General features: G+C 38.7%; 1 protein-coding gene across 2 annotated transcripts in view; it reads left to right on the top strand.

Annotated features, from left to right (window-relative positions):
- Rnf128 (ring finger protein 128, E3 ubiquitin protein ligase) overlaps positions 1 to 21,202 on the top strand; it is a 105,050-nt gene that overhangs the window by 57,042 nt on the left and 26,806 nt on the right. For both annotated transcript variants that reach the window (XM_005367367.1, XM_005367366.3), the window contains exon 2: positions 15,848 to 16,095. In XM_005367367.1, the coding sequence (XP_005367424.1) occupies positions 15,848 to 16,095 (248 nt within the window). The remainder of the gene's footprint in view (positions 1 to 15,847; positions 16,096 to 21,202) is intronic.

The following is a 21,202-nucleotide window of genomic DNA, read 5'->3' as shown; positions in this document are numbered from 1 at the left end:
GGGCTACATGGCAAGATCCTGTCTCAGCATAAAACAATGACATCTAGGGACAACTCAGTCGTAGCACATTTGCCTATCATATGCAAGTCTCTGGGTTTGATCTCCAGTACAATAAGAAAACAAAGCAAGACAAAAAGAATAGGAAGAAAATGAAAAACTTACCAAACAAAACCAAAGTGAGATATAAGAACAACTGTCATGCCTTCCATTTCTTCTATGCGTTTCCATTTTGAAAGTAAGAACAAAACCTTAATATTAAGAGATTAAACCCCGGAGGGCCCAGAAATATTCATGGCCCCTTTTCTGGCACAGAAGTAAAGGGAAGGGATTTTGATATGATTCCCAGTTCATTTATCTCCTGTAATAGTTTTGCGAGCTTTGCCAAATTAATCTCTTTAAAACTTGATTTCTACCCATGTAGAGTGGAGAGTAATAATTATGTCTACATTATAGGTTAATTATGATGGATAAATATAAAGAATTAGGTGCACATTTTAATACATTAAAAGGAAAGCTTAATTTTTCTTTTGCCTAATAGCCCAGGCTTGGAGACCAGAAATGCACCTCACAGTAACATTTCTCAGAGCCTCTAATGTGCCAGGAAAATTTGGTCCAACTTCAATTTAATGTGTTGTTTCTGAACATATAAGTTTTATACCTTTGAGTTCTTGTGTCCAAGTCAAAATGAAGGCTTTGCCTCTCAACACAATACTTTTCCAAAGTATAATGATAATGCAACTTGCAATCAAATCTCCCTGTTTCAAACTATTACTGAAGAGCATGCAAAAGAGGTTCCAAAACCAGCAAAAGTTTGAACCTCCTGTGTGTTGGATGTGGCAGGAGTAGGGGTTTGATCAAGTAATGCATAGACATAAATTGAAATGCCGTTGTTCCTTTCCATGTTCACAATTTCAGGCTGTATTGAATTTTTTCTCATTGGTAACAGTTAGTCAGTGTTACACTTTTGATCTCAAATGTCTCCCAAGGGAGCATGTGTTAAAAACTTGGTCTCCAGCCTGTGTCACTACTGGGAGGTGGTACATCTTCTAGACATGAGCCGAATGAAATAAAAGGATTAGGTCCCTGAAAGGAGTATTGGGAACTTGTCCCCACTGAGCACTCTTTTTTTTTTCATGGTCATTATGTGGTAAGTAATTTTGTTCTGCCACATATTCGCCATGATAGTGTTCTGCCTTGCCACATGTCCAAAGCAACTGAACCCAGTTCCCAGCTTACATGATCATAGACTGAACCCTTTGAAACTTGGCCTTTGAAAATGGGCCTTTGCTTTTTGAAAGTTGTTTCGTGTATTTTGTCACAGCAGGGCAAATCTAAACGACATAGTCTAGCTTGCAAATGCCAGCTTAGGTAGGAATTTCAGGTCTACATAACAATAACAGCGCCTGATGTCTAGAGTTGGGCACCGTGGAAGCTACAAAACCCATCTTTCTTCTACATGTCCTTACATTAGTTCCATTTGGCCTAAAAGACTGAGAGTAAAGTAGCAAGTGCTGGAGGCTCTGTTCCAGCTGAAGGGTCAGCTTCCAGGCCTACGCTATGGCTATATTCTGCACCCATGTGTTTTGCACATGGATACAGTAGCAATTTAGTCGTTGGAATTCTCCTTCCTAAGGCTTCATAATGTAGGAAAACAAATCTGATCAATAAGAAACCAAAACTAGCAAATGTCCACATGCATGGGTTTCCTTTCTCTGAAATCCTTGTGACTTCCATCTCATTACCTTTTTATTAATGCTCAGCAAACTGTCACTCCCGGGTCCTGTTAGTTGTTTTACCCTGTGCCATCAACTGCTCTCATCAGATTCTGTTTTTTTTTTTTTAGTTTTTTTTCGAGACAGGGTTTCTCTGTGGTTTTGGAGCCTCTCCTGGAACTCCCTTTGTAGACCAGGCTGGTCTCGAACTCACAGAGATCCGCCTGCCTCTGCCTCCCAAGTGCTGGGATTACAGGCGTGCGCCACCACCGCCCGGCCTCTCATCAGATTCTGAACAGCTTTGGATATTGCGAAATTTATTATTCAAAGGGATCGGATACACTAATATTATAGCTTACTAACATTCCTCTGGAAAGCTTATATGAGAAGCAACAGTAAATGATGAATTTAGTTTCACCGCACAGTCAAATTATGGAAATAGTAAATGTCAACACAAATTTCAATACAATCGCAGAATGTATTATTAACTGAATAAACTGTATTCTGTAGAATCTTGCAATAGTATATCTATTTTTTTTTGCCAATTTGAGGTTGTAGAGCTGCTTCAAGGGTTTTCTTTTATGCTCTCTGAACAATATCCCAAGTACTAAAACCACTGGTTTTCTAGTGAACCAGATGGCTCTATTCTAACCTGACCTTAGGAACCAAATGCCCTGTGCCCTAGTGCTTAACTGCAATTCTGAAGCTGATATGTACCCAAGCTCCAGGCTGGAGAGGGATTAATGTCTTCAGTGGAGCAAGCCTATCAGTATGGTCATTTTAGCTGAGTCAGCACTGTGTACCCTATACATACTATGTACTCTATATACACAAGGTATATATTACAGGGTAGGATAATCTTTTTTTTTTAATTTTTCCATTCAAATATTTACACTTCTTCCCCTCCTCCCATTCCCCTCCTGCTCCCCCACTCACCCTCCTCCCTCCACCTCCCTCCTTAAGAGAGGGCAGGGAACCCTGCCCTGTGGGAAGTCCAAGAACCTCCCCCCTACATCCAGGCCTAGGAAGCTGTACATCCAAATAGACTAGGGTCCCAAAAAGCCAGTACATGCAGTAGAAACAGGTCCCAGTGCCTTTATCAGTCAGCCCACATTGTCAGCCACATTCAGGGGGGTTTGATCACAGGTTTGTTCAGTTCCGGTCCAGCTGGATTTGGTGAGCTCCCATTAGAACAGGCACTCTGCCTCAGTGGACAGACCGAGTAGGATAATCTTTAATCTTTAGCTTTATATCAATATATATCTCATGTGCTTTCTGAAGGTGGGCCTACCCTGTCTAGATATGACATGTTTGTATGTGAGAAAGAGACATAGCTTAGAATGTTCAACACTGATTATCTTTTTCATTTATTTATTTATTTATTTTTTTGAGACCAGATTTCTCTGTAGCTTTGGTGCCTGTCCTGGAGCTAGCTCTTGTAGACCAGGCTGGCCTCGAACTCACAGAGATCTGCCTGCCTACCAAGGGGTGGGATTAAAGGCATGCGCCACCACTGCTGGGCAAACAACAGTGATTATCTTTTTTTTTAACAGTGATTATCTTAAAAGAATGAATTTAGTTTCCAGATTAAATCAAGATTCGAAGAATCACTAAATATAGCTCACAATAGCCCAAGATGTTCCACTAAAGTTTGAAACCATAAATACTATTGAACCATGTGTCATATATATATATATATATATATATATATATATATTATCTATATAATGTATTTTCCTTTCTTTCCATATATACCTATGATAAACTTCAATTTATAAGTAGAATAAGGATTAGCAGCCATAAATAGTAATGAACTAGAATAATTATAGCAATATAATAAAACTAAAGCTTATTATATTTTTATTTCTGTATAATACTTTTGTAATATAGGTAATTGAAATGTCAGAAATTAACACTGTGAACAAGAGGGTATTATGCTCTTAAAACTCCAGTTAACCAGTATTTATTGGGCATATGTTATGGCCACTTCACTAGATGTCATAGATACAGTGATGGAAGACATAGTCACCAACCTGAAGAAGTTCATAGCTTGGTGTGAATTAAGGCACATAACTTCCAGAGAACTACACACTATATGGCTCAAATTAGACTTCTAACCCAGATATGCCAGGATCTTCTTAAAAGACATTAAACCTCTTTCTCTATGTGAAATGGAGCTTTTAAAAGAACCTTTCACTAAAAGAATAATAGGAATATAGAAGTGTTTCTTGAAGCCACAAAGAGAAAAAGAGAAAAAAAGCCCAAAGAAATAGACTATTGGCTTGGCTAGTAGTTAGGAATTTATTCCTAGTGATTTAGATGGTCTCAGTGACAATGGCGAGAGATTGCTGTAATGGGAAAGGAATGGGGTCATTTCTGATGGGGCCGATTTTCAAACATCTCTGTATGAAGTCTGCTGCATGCTTTTGAAAATGATTCGCTTGGCAGGGTTTTTTGTATACTTCACAAACAACTGATATTTCTCTAGACAAAGTGACTGCACCACTGTCTTGAAATTATTTAACTTTAATATCAGTTAAGCTCTAATCAAATTCTAATGTTTTTCTCAAAGAATTACCTGTAGACCACATACTGCAAAATAGACCATAGTGAACTAAGCAGATTTCCACATCCCACCCCTATGTTCTGACTCCAAATGGAGCTTAGGAAGACTCCCAGTCAAGTCTCATGCACATTGAACTTTGAGGATCATTACCCCCCAAACCTCTTCAGATGTTGTCAGAGGACTGTTGTTGGTCCCTGATAATTTCTCAATGGTCTAAGAAGTCAAGACTATTTTCATAATAGCACTTAGACATTATTTACCTCATTCCCTGTGCTCATGTTTATACAAATGGTGTAAAAGCAGTAATGGGGAAAACTGCTAGCATCATTTTTTGAGACATGGTCTTAACATATAACCCTGGCTGTTCTGGAACTCATTATGTAGACCAGACTGGCCCTGTGCTCACACGGTCCAACCTGCCTCTGCCTCTGTGTGCTGGGACTAAAGGTGCATGCCATCACACTCGACCTATCTGCGAGCAACAAATTAAGACTGGCGTACTAAATGCTACTGATCATACTCCTGTGCACGTATAGGAAAAAGAAAATGTCAGTGTCACATAAAAATGTTCCCAAGACTGTGTGCTCAGCTCTATATAGGGAATCTATATTATATCTCTCTATATACAAGGCTTAGTCATCATTGCTGAAGAGAAGGAAGGAAGATTGTAAGCCAGAGGTGGTAGTGGATGACGACAAGGAAACAGTGTTTTCTGAACACAGCAGGGAAGTCAGTTTCACATCTGAACTCACAGCTGTTCTGGAAGAATGCACAAGACCCTTGTAGGCTAAAGCCAGACAAATGACGACATGGAAGGGGAAAGTGGGCATGAAGTGCCCCACTCCTAGCTGAGGAGCTATGGGCATTTGATAGCTTCTGAAAGAGGGTGAGCCAGTTCCCTTTAAGTGCATGAGCCCTGCTAGTACCAAGCTCCAAGGCAGGCACCCCACCCAGCAGTATTTGTACAACATGAATTGGACTTGATGGTTATTTTTTTAAGAGAGAGAACATGAAGTTGGCTGGGTAGGGAGGTAGGGATGGACTTAGGCAGAGTTGGAGGAGAGGAGTGGATATGATCGGAGTATACTGCATGAAATCTCAACAATAAAAAAAATATTAATAACATTGTTTAATTAAATAACATTAAACATATTACTAAAAATAACATATAAAGATTAAAAATAAACTGAAGGTTAGTTTAAAAAAGAATACCCCGGCGAATGAATAAAATAGCTAATTTTGTTAAATCTCTCCTCCTTGCCACTTCCATTTCTGCATTCTGAAGTGCGCTGTTTCTGTGTGCGGAGATGTGAAGCCGGCAGGAGGCAGCTTGCCATCCGATGCTCTATTGTGTTGGAAGAAGGCGCACGTGTGGGATAGAGCTGTCAGCTGAACTAGCTCTTCTCTTCGGAGAGCTCCTTTAACTTGACAACCTACTGACAAACAGGAGCGCTTCAGAGCTAAATATTTGGAAGACCTCTCAAAAATGAAAACTGAGCCTGTCAAGGAAAACCACTGACAGTCTTTTCTGCCAATGATATAATTTTAAGTTTTCTGGCAAAATTGGAATTTTAAAAATGTACCCACCACTTGAACTTGATAAGTTGATACCTTCCTGGTATTTGGAATTTTCTGATAATATCAGAGTTGATATTAACACGTGATTTACTTTTTTAAATGTTGTATAGTCTTGAAATGAGGTATCACTTCTTATATCTGTGTAATCCAGTGAACCAAGACTTTGCAGATGATCAGTGCACAATATTAAAGTGGATAGATGATGTCTCGAGGCCCATGCGACAAAGCTGGGTACAGTTCTGCACATTTGCAATACCAGTACCTGGGACTTGCTGGCCAGCCATCCTAGCCTCTCAGTGAGATCTAGACCAATGAAAGACCTTATCTGAAAAAAACAGAGTGGACGACATCTGGAGAATGAAACCTAAAGTTGACTTTTGATCTTCATGGACCCACAAACATGGACATACCTATACAGGAGCCTCCCACAGGAACAGGAACATGTGTGTGTGTGTGAGTGTGTGTGTGCGCACACACACTCACGGGATGTGGATAAATGAAAGATCCATTAAATATACAAGGCAAGCCAATGTATATTTTGATTTAACTGTGTGTGTGTGTTTTGATATGGTTCCAAATTATGTCTTATATCTAATTAAGAATTCAGTTTGGGTGTAGTATTGAAGTGCAGTATATACAAATATCTGGAAATACTATTAAAGCAACACTTACTTCTCTAGTCGCATCTTTTCTGTAAGTAAAATTTTACCTTCATATACCTCCACTAAAATATCACAATTATTCTAATGCAAAAGCATATATGAATTTCCAGCTGCTATAAATTCCCTTGTGATAAGTCAGGCATTAAAGAGGTTTGCTTAAATGATAAATAAAACCACTCTTCCATACTATATTTTGAAGAAATAATATTTTAATAAAATTATGTTATGTAATTATGGTGACTTTAAATGAATGATAAATTCCTTGGTATTAACTTCTAATTTTGTAAATGTCACTAGAAATAATCTAAACAAGCAAAGGTTCTTTGAAGTCATCAATAACTTTAAAACATGTAAATGTGTCTAAGACCAGAAAATTGGAGAATTGTGAATCTAGTTCTTGTGTTCTTAATGATATGCTAAACTAGTGGAAACCAGAATGAGTTAAGACAGGACTAGATGTTTTCAAAACATCTATACGAATTGTTGCTTGTAAATGTGATAGATCTTGCACAAGTTATTCGTCTGTGACCTTTTCTACAGAGGGCTTCTATTTCCCTACTATTTTTAATACGCTGCTTTCTGAAGACCCCATCTGTCAGAGACAATTTTGTATGATATCAAAATGGATCCATTCCCAAGTTCTCTGATGTAATAGGGCCCTCCAAACCTACAGTTGAAATGTCTGAGAGTTCGTGGAAGTATAGCAACTTTCTATACTATCCAAAGTTATGTATTTTTGGTCTTATGAAAGTACGCCTTAGATTTCCATTTTTACGAACTCTGGTATTCCTGACTGAGCTAGTTGTCTTTCCCGACTGCCTAACGTATGGGAACCCCCCACAAGTAGACTTCATCCATTCTAGAAATCAGTGGATTCCCAAGCGCTGACACCATTGCAGGGTCAGGATGCCTGAACAGCATTGAGATTAGTTTAACATCATCTACTCTGAACTTTAGTGCCCTTCTTATTTGTGATTTACTCTTGGTGAATACTTCTTCTTCCCTAATATTAAAAGAGTGTAGTTTTGACTCATCTCCTCATGTTTTTTGGTGTAATGCCAAGGTCCTGTAAATATGCTGTCACTATGCTTATAATAGTTCATATGTTATACAAATTTTTAAACTTATTTTATATTTTGACATATTAGTATCGAGGTGAGTAAAAAGATTCAGAAACACAGAACTTACTATGTCAGGACTTAGTAAGAATACTTGCTTAATGAGTTTGTGCTTACAAGTAAATAAGATTAGACCTGAATCATAATATCTGAATTATAATATCATAATAGCTGAATTATAATATCAGCTGTCACCATGAACCTGTATCTAATTTGTGTGCAATGTGAATACTAAAAATAAAAGAAATATCCTCAATAGTATGTAGACTAGAGATCGTTGTGATTAATATTTTAATTGGATGATATTCAGTCATAGTGGTAAGAGTTCTTGCAGGGGCTAGAGAGATGGTTCGGTGGTTATGGGCACTTGCTCTTCTAGAAGACCTACGTTTGGCTCTCAGCATGCATGTTGGGTGGTTCACAACTACCTTTAGCTCCAACTCCCTGGGGAACCTGACACTTTCTGGCCTCTGTAGGCATCTGCTACCACCACTACATACACAACTAATTAATAAACAAGAGTTCTTACATCTTGTTTTATTATTACTGTTCCCAAGAAAGCGGGCTGTGTTTTAGTTATTTACTGTAACCCCACAGCCTAGTGCATAGTGATTGGGTTGTCATCTGAAGGCTTTGAACTCCAGTCCTCAGAGATCAGTTTTACAAGCTTCGAAGAAGTGTTGTGAGTATCCCAGGATCTAGAGTGGCAGTAGCAATCTCCATAAAAGGCAAAAGGACATCTTTTTAACTGTCCCTTTGAAAATTCACATCCACTACATTTTCCAGATCTTGTTAAAAATGAAGACACCACAAGGCCCAGTGGGTCACACTTGTAATCCCAGGACTCTGGAGGTTAAAATGGGAGGATCAGCAGTTCATGGTCAGTCTCTGCTCCATAGTGAGTTTGAAGCCAAGTCTAGGCTACATGAGACTCCTTTTTTGTTTGTTTGTTTGTTTGTTTCAAAAAGGAGTTAAGGGCCTGCAAGTGTCTCAGTGGGTAAAGGTGCTTGCCATAGAAATATGACAACAGAATTCATTCTGTAGACCCTGTGTGGCGGAAGGAGAGCGAAAACTCCCACAGGGTGCAGCACGCACATGTATGTGGGCACACACATGTACATTGCAGTAAAGAGAGTTCTCCTAGCCTTTCAGTGTCTATCCCCCAGTGTCTGTCTAATTTAGGAATAGTAAATGCTTACACTAGTTTGTGAATATGACCACATATATACTGCGGTATCATAAGTGCCTCAGTTTACACAGTGACTGTTTTGCAAACCTTCAGAAAGATCACTTAGAAAACTGAGATTATAGCTCAGTGCTAGAACATTCGCCTGTTATGCATGGGCCTTGGGCTCAGTTCTCAGCCCAACAGAAAAGAAAGAAAAGAAAACGGAGGCTCCTGTAAAAGGTCACAAAACCTCATTTGGAAAGCAGAAAAATTTAGCATCAGCTGAAGCGGTGATAATGGTCACGTGCAGCACTGGAAGGTCGTGGGGAAGCTTAAAGGAAAACAAAGCTCTGGAGGGTTTGCTTTAGCAGCAGAAACTCACACACACCCAGCAGTCATAAAAGGCTTTCTTTAGATCCTTGGGGTGTGGCTTAGTGGTAAAGTGCTTGCCTGTCATTCACAGTCTCATTCAGGAGGCCTTGCCTTTAATTCTCAGCCCTGAAACACAGAGCTAGTTTTGGCTTGCTTTATTTTGACTTTGTTCCACTAAAATGAATCTATTTTTCAGAGTTCTAGAGTCAGCCATCTTATTTTGAGGTTTTCAATAGAGTAATAAGTAGAAAACAAATTTAACTTGTAATTGTATACCCATGTTGATTGGCTTTTGTACTTGGGTGTGTGAAGTGTGGCTTCTCCGAATCAAATTTGGCCTTGTCCTTTTAAGACAAGCACTGTATCAGCTAAACTATATCCCCAGCCCCAACAGTAACTGGCTTTACAGGTAGCTATGACTAAGTGAAAAAAAAATGATCAAACTAAGTTAAGTTGGGTTTTGTACTACTTAACACATACATTCTCATCGTAATGCCTACTAGTGGGCTAGAGCTTGACGACTGAGTGATTTGTCGTATGGCCACAGTTGGAAGAGCTGAACCATAAAATTAAACTACACTACCAATTCTGGCTTCTTCCAACCCTGAGAACCAGTTTTTAAAATTTCTCGCCATACCCCTGGGTTGTCTCTCTTTTGTTTTTATTTTTAAAGTCAAATCTCATTCAAATTTCAGCAAAAATAGCAAACTAATAGAGAAGAGCAAAAGAACAGCACTTAAACCAAACTGTCTTGTCTTCCTCTCTTCCTCTCTCTCCTTGCTGCGAATTCAGTTTTATTTATAACTGGGACAATGGCAATGCCTAGCTTATAGGGCACGTGTTAAGACCCTAGTTTATAGATAAACCTTGTCTGGTAACCTTTTCTATCCAGAGTATAGGTAAAATTCAGAAACTAAACCAAGTGTCACTGACCAACAAATATGAACGCTGCAGGGTTCTTGCACTGAAGCCCCCAAATGCTCTCCGGAAGACTGTTTTACTCTTTCTGTAGACCCAAGCTCAATTGTCTTTTCTCAGCCAACAGCGGTGGAGAAGCGTCAGTTGCAGAGGAGAGCTGATTCTGTGAGCAATGAGAATCTTCCTCCTTCAAGGAAAATTGTCCAGTGTTATATATTTTTTAATGAATTATGCTGATCCATGAGATCTATTCCAGTTTCAACAATATATGATTTAAGTACAAATTATTAACAGCCTGGAGACAGATAATATTACTGTTATATTAAATAATGGTTTACAAAGATAACCCACTGTCAATAACAAATCATGATTAGTATATCTTAGTTATGAAAATAGGACACTATTAAATATGCATACACTTTTGTCTGTGGAATAAGAAGGAAATACGACTAAAGATGAAATATTTTTAATATTCCAGAGATAGAACAGATTATTTATTCATTTGCTTCACATAGTCCACTAGAGCAAAAATTATGTGTTAAATATCTAATGGAATAAACTTAATAGTTTCTGGATAGTTCTTCCACTTAATTTATTTTTAGTGAGGTGAGCACACACATGCCACAACGTGGGTATGGGAACCAGAGACCAACATTGTGCATTTGGCTTCATCCTTCCATCTTTACAGGGGAACCGGGTCCTGACTCAGATTGTCAGACGTCAGTAGCAAGTGTTATTCGCAGAGTCATCTTGCTGCCCAACAGGAACATATTTAATCAGTGTTTAATATGTACATTTTACAGAAATAAAACACTGCGTACAGATTGTTTCTAAAAATATTCTAATTCTGTGCTGAAATGTATTTTCTGTTCCCTTATGGAACACAAAGCTGATTCTATGGCTGTATGTACCAGGCAGGTTTTTTGAAATAAGGACTTAGCTAAGCATATTTGACTATGCTACTAGAAGGTTAACAAGATGACTCATGAATAAAACACGTGCCATGTAAGTGTGAAGACCTGAGTTCAAATCTCCAGGATCCAGGTAAAGCCTTACAGAGTAGTGCGAGCATCTGTAATCCTAACTCTCCTGTAGGGAAATACGGAAAGAGACAGGTGAATCCCCGAAGCTCAAAGGCCGCCTAGCTTGGAATAAGCAGTGGAGAAAAGCAGCAAGAGGCCCCATCTCGATCAAGGTGGAAGGTGAAGACTGATACCCCAGGTTGTCCTTTGATGTGTAATATGTCACAGCATGTGTGCACTTGTACTGACAGATTAACGAATGTGCACATACAGTGTATACATATAAAACACAAAGATTAAAAAGCTACTTACATAAGCATAGTTAAAATTTATTATTTGTGTAAAGCAAGTTTTCCAGTAAATTTTACTACTGTGAAGCATGTGACTTCCTGACCATCCCATAACTAAAACCATTGCTATCGTGAATTAAAAGACTCTCTCCACTACGAAATAGAAAAGATTCTTAGTTTAGAGAGGGAGTTAGGTGTTCTGACTGACTCTTCAGGAAAAATGAAGAACTAGATAGAAGTTAAAATTCAAGTGACGGGAGCTGGTGAGATGGCTTAGAGGGTAGTAAAAACACTTGCTGTCCGGCCAGATAACCTGAGTGCTGTGCCCGGGAACCACTTTGGGGAAGGAAAGAACAGAATCCCACTGTTTTCCTTTGACCTCCACTCATGTGACTGTACTCACACACACGATGTACACATGAATACACACACATACGCACATCAAATACATCTTACAAACAAAAGTGATGGAACATTTGCTTTCCTTCGGGAAAACTCTGTTCATGTGTACGTCGTGTGTGTGAGTACAGTCACATGAGTGGAGGTCAAAGGAAAACAGTGGGATTCTGTTCTTTCCTTCCCCAAAGTGGTTCCCGGGCACAGTAGGGAAAATTGGATCTTGCCGGGCAGTGGTGGCGCACGCCTTTAATCCCAGCACTCGGGAGGCAGAGGCAGGTGGATCTCTGTGAGTTCGAGACCAGCCTGGTCTACAGAGCTAGTTCCAGGACAGGCTCCAAAGCCACAGAGAAACCCTGTCTCGAAAAACCAAAAAATAAAAAAAATAAAAATAAAAAAAATAAAAAAAAAGAAAATTGGATCTTGAGGGTATACATAGGCAAATGGATAAGAGCAGTGATCGGAGTGCATGCAGGGAGCTTGAGGGAGATCCATAGGCAAACGGATAAGAGCAGTGATCAGAGTGCATGCAGGGAGCTTGAGGTGAGAGGACAGAGACAAAGAGGGTTAATGAAAAGTGAATGACAGCAAATGGTCCCATGGGGTTGAATCTGAGTGTGCATGATGTGGGGAGGGAGATACACCAAACTAGACGACTCAACTGAGACCATGTCATATGAGCTCTTACACCCTACACCAAGGAGTAAGACTTGAGTAGTAGAAAGTAAGCAAAAATGGTTGAGCTGGATATACCAACACATGCCAGAAAACCGAACAGTAGGATACTTTCTGATGAAATTTTAAGGGGCTATCTTTAAAGTTACTGGACTTGAAGGACTCTTGGTGAAGTGAACGTTAAGGATCCTGGAAAATAGGGAAACCAGTTAGGCTATGAAAACACGACAAGGAATTATGAAAGCAGCGTGAGTTTGAAAACGTGTTCTGATAATAGGAGACAGCCAGAAAGTAAGAGGTACATGGCTTATCTGATAGTTGAGCACTAAAGTGTTGGAGAGGACACCGCTGCTACTAAAGCATGCGACCTGAAGAGTTGTGGTGCCACTACTGTGATTTGGAACCTCTGGGCAAGGAGTCATTGTCAGAAAGACGCAAGGCACTGGGGGAAAAAGAGATATAATAATGCCTAGGGTATATTTAAAAAAAACATTTATGAGGCTGGGGAGAAGACTTAGTTGGTAAAGTTCTTGATTTGCAATCCTAGCACTGGAGAAGCAGAGAGAGGAGGATCCTTGCTTGCTGGCCAGTCCACCTAACTCAATTGGCAAGTTCTAGGTTCAGTGGGAGGACTTGTCTCAAAGAATAAGGAGGAAGAGTGAAAGAAGCAGAGAAAGACAATTTTACCTTGAGCCCGGCCTCCCCTTCATATACACACAAGCACATATACCCAACATAAACACACACACACACACACACACACGCACACACACACACACACACACACATTACAAAAAGAGAAATGTCTTTTATATTATTGGAAGTGTAATTCAGTCTATTTCACCATTAGACTATATAAAGCATGTGTGAATATGAATTGTGGGCATAGAAACACAACCTTGTTTCTGTTGTATACAGAATGTACATTCTTGACTGTGTTTTTAAATATAATATTCTTAAATACAGTGGCTAGTCTGAGTAGCCACTTCTGGTACTGAGTCTGTAATTCTAAGAGAAAAATCTATTTCCACTGCTCAGAAACTTATTAGAAGGCCTCATTTATGCTGTAAAAAGAAATCTTTCAAAGGGCAATATATTCCAGACTTGACTTTTCAAATTATCTGTGCTGTTAAATATTATGCACGTTACAAGATCACATTATGTAACTGATAAAAACTTTACAGCCAGATGTTTTCCTAAGAGTTGGCAAAAGGAAAAAGACAAAGAAGTCTGTGTTTCATTTCACAGTTAGAATTTAAGCAAAGGTAAATACCAAAACAAACAAAAAAACCTAAGCAGGTTTTCTGCTAAGTTACCAATTCTTAAACCCATATGGGAAATCTGGGTCCTAGGTTTGTTTTAGATGAAGATACAGAAAATGCTGTCTACATTTTCTACTCCCTTCACTTCCGGTATTTTTTGAGATTTTCCTCCATGCAAATAGACCGTGAGTCATTCTCTTGGACTGAGTGGTGACACATTAGTCAGTGGGAGTCGTAAGAGTTTAACTCATGTGTAAATGGTTCTCCTGGAGCTTCGGCTCTCTGGAGTGCTGGACTGGAGAGGCGGTTTAGTGGTTAAGAGCACCTGTAGCTTTTCCAGAGGACCCAGACTTCGTTCCCAGACACATAGTGCTTTGTAACTCCCTGGTACTCCAGTTCCAGTGGATCTGACAGCCTCCTCTGCACTGCAGGCACATTGTGTACATACAGGTAGTCACGGAAGCGCTCCTATGCTTAAAATAAAGCCGTGAAGGGATCTGTAGTGATACCTTTTGCAGACATTAGGAAAGGATCCTACCCAGTGTGCCGTGACATATTTCTATGTGGCCTAATCCTTTGCAGTCTTTTGCTAGGAGGAGCTTTAAATTTCAAGGATTGTTTGGATTTTTAAAAAAAATCCAATATATATCTCACCAGTGAAGTTTTTTTACTCATAATCATTGAAAGGGACAATATTATTTTAGTATCTGTGTTTCAATTCTAGTCTAAAGGTCTTTTAGAGTCTTATTTGTGGGAGGTTGTTTATCCCAGGCTGGGGTTTGATTATTAACCCTGACCTAGCTAGTATCAATAGGAGGTTTCTCTGGTTGGCAATACATTAGCACCGAAAGAACCCTTCTTCTGCTTCAGATCGTGCATCCTGGGTCATAAAAGCTAGGAGGATTATAAACCTTGATAAACCTTGGAATGGCTTGAACAATAAGTCATTCTTAGAACATTCAGAAAGATGAGGTTTATCTTGCTTTTTTAGCCAAATGTGTTTGGGAGAAGAAAGGAGGTTGTTACAGATGTGATATCTTTAGTAACAGTTGTGTCTAAGTTCAGGTTTGTCCTTAGCTGGTGCTGAATAGAAACAAATACTTCTATCCCTTATCTGTGTTGTTGTCCTTGCAAACCTGGTGTGAAAACTTAGAGCTCTTGGAACAAAATAGCTGTCTGTCTGTCTGCCTGCCTGCCTCCTGTCTGCTTTCTTTCTGTTTTCTTTTCTTGTAATAAATGTTAGTTGGCTGAAGGCGTATCCTTTTCTACTGTTATTCTTTTCTTCTTTACTTTGCTTCATAGTGCATTCATTGGGACCGAATATTATTTCCTTACATCATTTTATACGTGTATATAATGAACTTTGTAATGGCCTACCCATTGTCCTCTCTTGCTGCATACCCTCCTTTCACAGCTTTTCTTCTCCTTCCCAAGTAGCTTGTGTAAAGTTGATATTCTCTTTGAAGATCTATGGAAATAGCACATCATTAATATGTGTATTGGCTGGAAAACATTTTATGTACATTATTTGTCTCAGATCCCTATCTTGTTATATACGTCTTTGTATATATTAGTATCAGGTACATATGATAATCTGCCTCTTTATAAGTTAAAAAGAATGCATCTAAGTATTTTAATATTCCTTAGGAGGTAAGTTCTATCATTTACCAGCCAGTGGACTATTTGTTATTAAGAAAGTCTTTATGAAATTTACATGTTGGAGTGTTTTCTCAGGTCTGTGTTTCTAGCTACTCAGGAGGCTGAGACAGGAGCACCTGAGTTCCAGGCTTGCCTGGGAAACAGAGTGAAACTTTATCTCAAAAAAAAATGCAAACTAGGCCCCAGAGGTAATGCTGCTGAATTTTTGGTAATTTTGTGTGTGATGTTTTCCTTTAAACTATGAGCTCCATAGATCCATAACTAAATCTTGCACATGGTTATAACCCTTATGACTTTTGAATATGTAGTAGGCACTTAATAATGTTAATTGAATTATAGTACCTCTTTTTGTATCATTATGTCTCATTTTAAATGTTTAAATCATCCGTTAAAATTGGATTTTTATATTAGGGATCTCAAACTAAAACTGAATTCATTTCCTTTTACAGGTGCAGGAGACATTGTTGCGATCATGATTGGCAATCTAAAAGGAACAAAAATTCTGCAGTCTATTCAAAGAGGCATACAAGTAACCATGGTCATCGAAGTAGGAAAAAAACATGGCCCATGGGTGAATCATTATTCGATTTTCTTTGTTTCCGTGTCCTTTTTTATTATTACGGCAGCAACTGTGGGCTACTTTATCTTTTATTCTGCTCGAAGATTACGGAATGCAAGAGCTCAAAGCAGGAAGCAGGTTTGTAGAGATCCCTTTTCCCAATTTTAAAATGCCGTTACTGTTTCAATTATATTTTTGGTTTTATGTATATTACTATAATTACTAGACAAAGTCTATGCATATGTTTTATGAAATCTAGTCGTTCTAAAAGTATATCAACTCCCATCATCTCAAGCCCTATATTCTGTCATTTGTCAAAGAAGCTAATCCTGATTAAGTCTTTTAACACCTAAAGGAGCACAGCCAACATTTATTTGTAAGTGACTCTAAATACATATGTTGCTTTAAATGAACTGTTTTTTGAATTATAAAAACATTTCATACTCAAAGAAAAAAGAGAAATTATGAAGTTCAGATGAAGAATTCTTCACAAAATCAATATAACTGTTGTAACTGCCTGAAGGTAAATATGTGCGTGTGTGCATGTGTGTGTGCGTGCCTGTATGTGTGTGTGTGTGTGTGTGCATGTGTGTGTGCGTGCCTGCATGTGTGTGTGCGTGCCTGCATGTGTGTGTGCGTGTCTGCATGTGTGTGTTTGTGTCTGCATGTGTGTGTGTGTGTCTGCATGTGTGTGTGTGTGTGTCTGCATGTGTGCCTGTGTGTGGGTGTGGGGGGGTGGAGGGAGAATGTGGGAGTGGAGCTAAAAGAAAAAATGCTGAGTTCCACAACAATGTAGGTTTTATTACAATTATTTATTGTGCATGTGGGCGAGGGAAGCTCGTGGCATTCGTATGCATATGGAGGACAGAGGACAATTTCCCAAAGTCTGTACTCTCCTTCCAACATGTGAGTTCCAGAAATTTAACTCATGTTGGGATTAGATGCAAGTACCTTTACTTACTAAGCCATTTTACCAGCCCAAGGAAGGTTTTAAAAATTTAATGGTTCATGATACAGTGCTAAAACTCCAAACGGACTGCATGTTCATAATTTTTAGTGTGTTTTGACATCAATGCTTTAGTGTGGAAATGATAGAACTAAACACCCAACATCTTATAGAACAAAAGTATCTATGATTATTTATCCCAGATCCTGTCATCTTTAAACCGTCTTCACCCCTTTCATAGCCTCACTTCTGTAGTTAATCAGCTTAGATTCTGTGGCCATCCGTGCACACCTATCTTCAGTTCTCTTGGGCTTTCCGTATCTTTGTTAGAGAGTTATCTTTTTGGCATCCATCAGGTTTGGTTTTAGGGTCTCCTGTTGTATACTTAAATCCATGGGTGCTCAAATCTCTTATGTAAAATGCTACAATATTTGCATATGACTTATGCATATACATATACTTGAAATCATGTCTACATTACTTATAATAACTGATACAATGTTTATGCTATGCAACTAAGTCTTATGCTATGTTTTACAGGGAATGACTCTCAGAAAAACAGCCTTCACATATCCAGGAGAGATGCAGTCTTTTTATTCTGAATATTTTCAGTCCAGGGTTTGCTAAATTCATACACTTGAAGCCTGTGCAGAGTAGACCTTTCTTGCATTCCTTGTTTGTAAGTTTTGCAACTTAGGTCCCCAACACATCCTTCAACCTCACTGTCTGATTATATCTGATTCTGCCAAGAAAATGGAAGCAATCCAAAGAGTAGTTCTACATTGCTCCCTGTCTGTGTTTAGATCCTGCTCCCCTTCCCTGCCTTCTGTTTCTACAGGTGTTTTCTGCAGCAGCCAACATTCCCTGGCATACAGGCTCCTTCTTTCTTTTGTATGCTCAAGGCTATCACTCCAGCTATTGTCCTTTCTACCTACTTTTAGCCATGTCTCCCTTTCTGTTGGTTCTTTCTAATCAATACAAGCACAAGGCAGTATTGCACCCATTTTCAATGGAATTTCTATTGTCCCTAGGCCAGAAACTATTGAGCTATTCTTTCCCCCCACATTTCCCACATAGCCTTCAAGAACAAATGATAATGGTTTTATAATCAGTATACACCCAGATTATAATTATTTAGCTACTTCCATTCCTCCTTCTTCCCTGGTCCGTGCCACCATCATTGTTTACCCTTCCCTTCAAGGTTTCTCAATGTAACTGCAAAGTGTCCTGCCGCTTCTCTCTAATGTCCAGTTGGTATTTAATGCTCTCAGGTGATCTTGTGGTAGAAGCACAAAAAAAAGGGTTTTTATATAATCTGAGAAGTTCCTCAAAGGCAATGAAGTTCTGGCCACTTCAGGTACTAATATTCCAAAAAGCAAAGAAGACCTCAGTGTATTTAGGACTGGAAGCAACAGATTTCTTGATTCACAATAGATGACAAGTTTAAATTTTATTGTAAAACCTATATAAAAATTAGGTGCCATTATATAGTAATACATTGTGATTATTGGAATGTTTAGGATGAATTGAGGTCTGTCCTCTTCAGTGAAGGAACTTATCACAATGGTGGCAGGTCCAGCATGTTACTAGCTATGATCAGAAGGATGTTTAGCATTCCTATCCCAGGTCACTCAGCAAATTCACACTGTGTTAATATTTGACATTTGATTATCATGCAGTTTTTTATCTCTGAGATTGAGAAAAATGCTATCACGTATGATTAACTATTCAAAGGTTATAGTCACAACCGTGAGAGTGGTTTGTGTGTGTCCAAGGTAGAATCTGTGTTTCTGTATTTTAATTGCTACAATAAATCTATAAACCCCTTTACCAAGTAATAAGGTTTATTCCTGGCTTTTAAACAACAGAAATAAATTATTCACAATTACAGTTCTGGAGGCAGGAGCAAAGGGTTTGTAAAGAACTTTTGCCTGGTGTTGCACAAGCTTCATTGCACATTTAAGCCTAATCCCATCTTTCATTTAAGCCATTTTCAGAGATTATAATATATTTTATGAAAGTTAACCTCTGTAGAATAATTTCTCAAGAACAGCATTAAAGCTTCTCATCTGTTACAGAAGGCTTTTGGAAAATCTGCTTTTACTGTTTATTGGATTTTATCCCCTTTCTCCTTTGAGGATAAAAGGATTAACTATATGAGCAATAGTCACTTTTGCTTATAAAGATTCGAGTGCTGCAATGTTACCTATATATTTGGTTTTCATACGTTCAGATTTGTTTACAAAACGCTTCATGTGCATGTTTACAACTTTAGCTCGACATTTGTCACGTTTTCTGCTTTGTCCTGGTAAAAATGTTGGTGAAGCTATATTATGGGACTTCCCCTCTATTAGAATATTAGCGAAGGCTGAGCATGGTGGCCAATGCCTTTAATTCCAGCAGAAACAGGTGGATCTCTGTGAGTTCAAAGCCAGCCCTGCTATATAGTGAGTTCTCCAGAGTGAGACCCTGTCACTAAAAACCAAAACAAAAGAATATTAGGGAAGATTATGTATCTAGAGATATCTTCCTTCTGAAGATTATGAATCATTTTACTAAATATTGCACAAATTAATGATGGTATAAGTTTGGATAATTACTCAGGTGAGCCCTCTGGTGTAATTTATTTATATGGTCAAGAAGATGTTTAAGACCACACATTATCCTGGTTCTGTGGGTGGGAAACTTCTAAACACCATGAAAAACACCAGTGAGTTACGAATGAAAATAACATACTAAACATAGCAAATTGGATTTGTTTCTACTTGAAACAACATTAATAAATAATAAAGAAAACTATGAGAAATGTCATAGTTACACTAAATACTAAACTACTCGTGGCAATGACCACTGTAACACTATAGAATACAGTACCCAACATTTGGAGGGAGGTATAGGGTATGTATGCTGACATTCCTTAAGACAGTTGATACTCAGTGACAGCTTACATTGGATTAAATACTGTTAAATGAAACAAATGAGGGTACTTGGTAAATTAGGAACTAGAATAGGTATAGCAAGAAAAGCTGGATTTATGCTTATGTTTTTAAAAGATAATTTTCAAGCCGGGCGGTGGTGGCGCACGCCTTTAATCCCAGCACTCGGGAGGCAGAGGCAGGTGGATCTCTGTGAGTTCGAGCCCAGCCTGGTCTACAGAGCTAGTTCCAGGACAGGCTCCAAAGCCACCGAGAAACCCTGTCTCGAAAAGCCAAAAAAAAAAAGATAATTTTCAAAATTATAATTAATTACATCATTTTCCCTCACCAAATCCTCCCATGTAGTTCCCCTTTCTCCAAATCCATGGCCTTTTTAATTGTTGTTTCACATGTGTGTACACACACACACACACACACACACACACACACACACACACACACATATATACCTAAACACATAAGTACAACAGTCCAGTCCATATAATGTTATTATTATGTATATTTCCAGGCCTGAATATTTGCTGTTGGATAACCAGTTCCCTGGGACGACTTTCCCAATTCTCAGCATCCCTTAGTTCTTCGTGTAGGGTTGAGGTCTCACAGGCGTTCCCCTTTTCACATTAGTATGCTACTGGTGTCAGCCTTGTACATTTTCCCTTAATGAACAGTGATTTTAAGAAGACTAAGATGTAGTAATTAAAATAGATAGGAAGGAATCATTTCAAGAGTAAGAGAAAAATGGAATCCCTGTAGCATGTAATGAGCCTTGATAAAATATTCACACAAATCAGAGCAGTTGATAAGTTCAGGAAACATGATAGAAGAGGAGCAGAAAGAGCATAAGAGCCACAAGATAGGAAGGACTGTGAAAAGCCATCTGCTAGGTCTCATACAATCATGGCAGGAATGACCTCACGGCAATTACAGCTTCTTGTCCTGAGCATGCACAAGACCGGCCCTTCCCAACCCTGATGAACTGTGGTTGGCTATTGATAGATGTGGAGGAGTGGAGAGTCATTGTCTTCAGTTGCATACCCAGTGATAAGCCCACCGGGCATGTTCCAGTGGCTAATTCCAAACCAACAGCCATACAGATATCCATGGTTAAACTCACTGGTTCACAAAACAAGACAAAAATACGTGAATGTGGGAAAGAGGGTTGACAGATTTGAGAGGAGATAAGGGAGGGTGTCGGGAAAGGGTAATCAGAATATACTATACACATATATGAAATTGCCAAAGAACAAATTTAGTTAATAAGCAATAGCTAAGAAGTGATTATTTTGAGAAGAAAAGCATGTCACAATGAAACCTATTAAATTTTACAAGTCATGTAGTAATAAAAATAACACTAGCTATGAGG

The sequence above is a fragment of the Microtus ochrogaster genome, unplaced genomic scaffold (genome assembly GCF_000317375.1).
Source record: "Microtus ochrogaster isolate Prairie Vole_2 unplaced genomic scaffold, MicOch1.0 UNK17, whole genome shotgun sequence".
Lineage (NCBI taxonomy): Eukaryota > Metazoa > Chordata > Mammalia > Rodentia > Cricetidae > Microtus > Microtus ochrogaster.
This window is presented reverse-complemented; position numbering and strand designations above follow the sequence as displayed.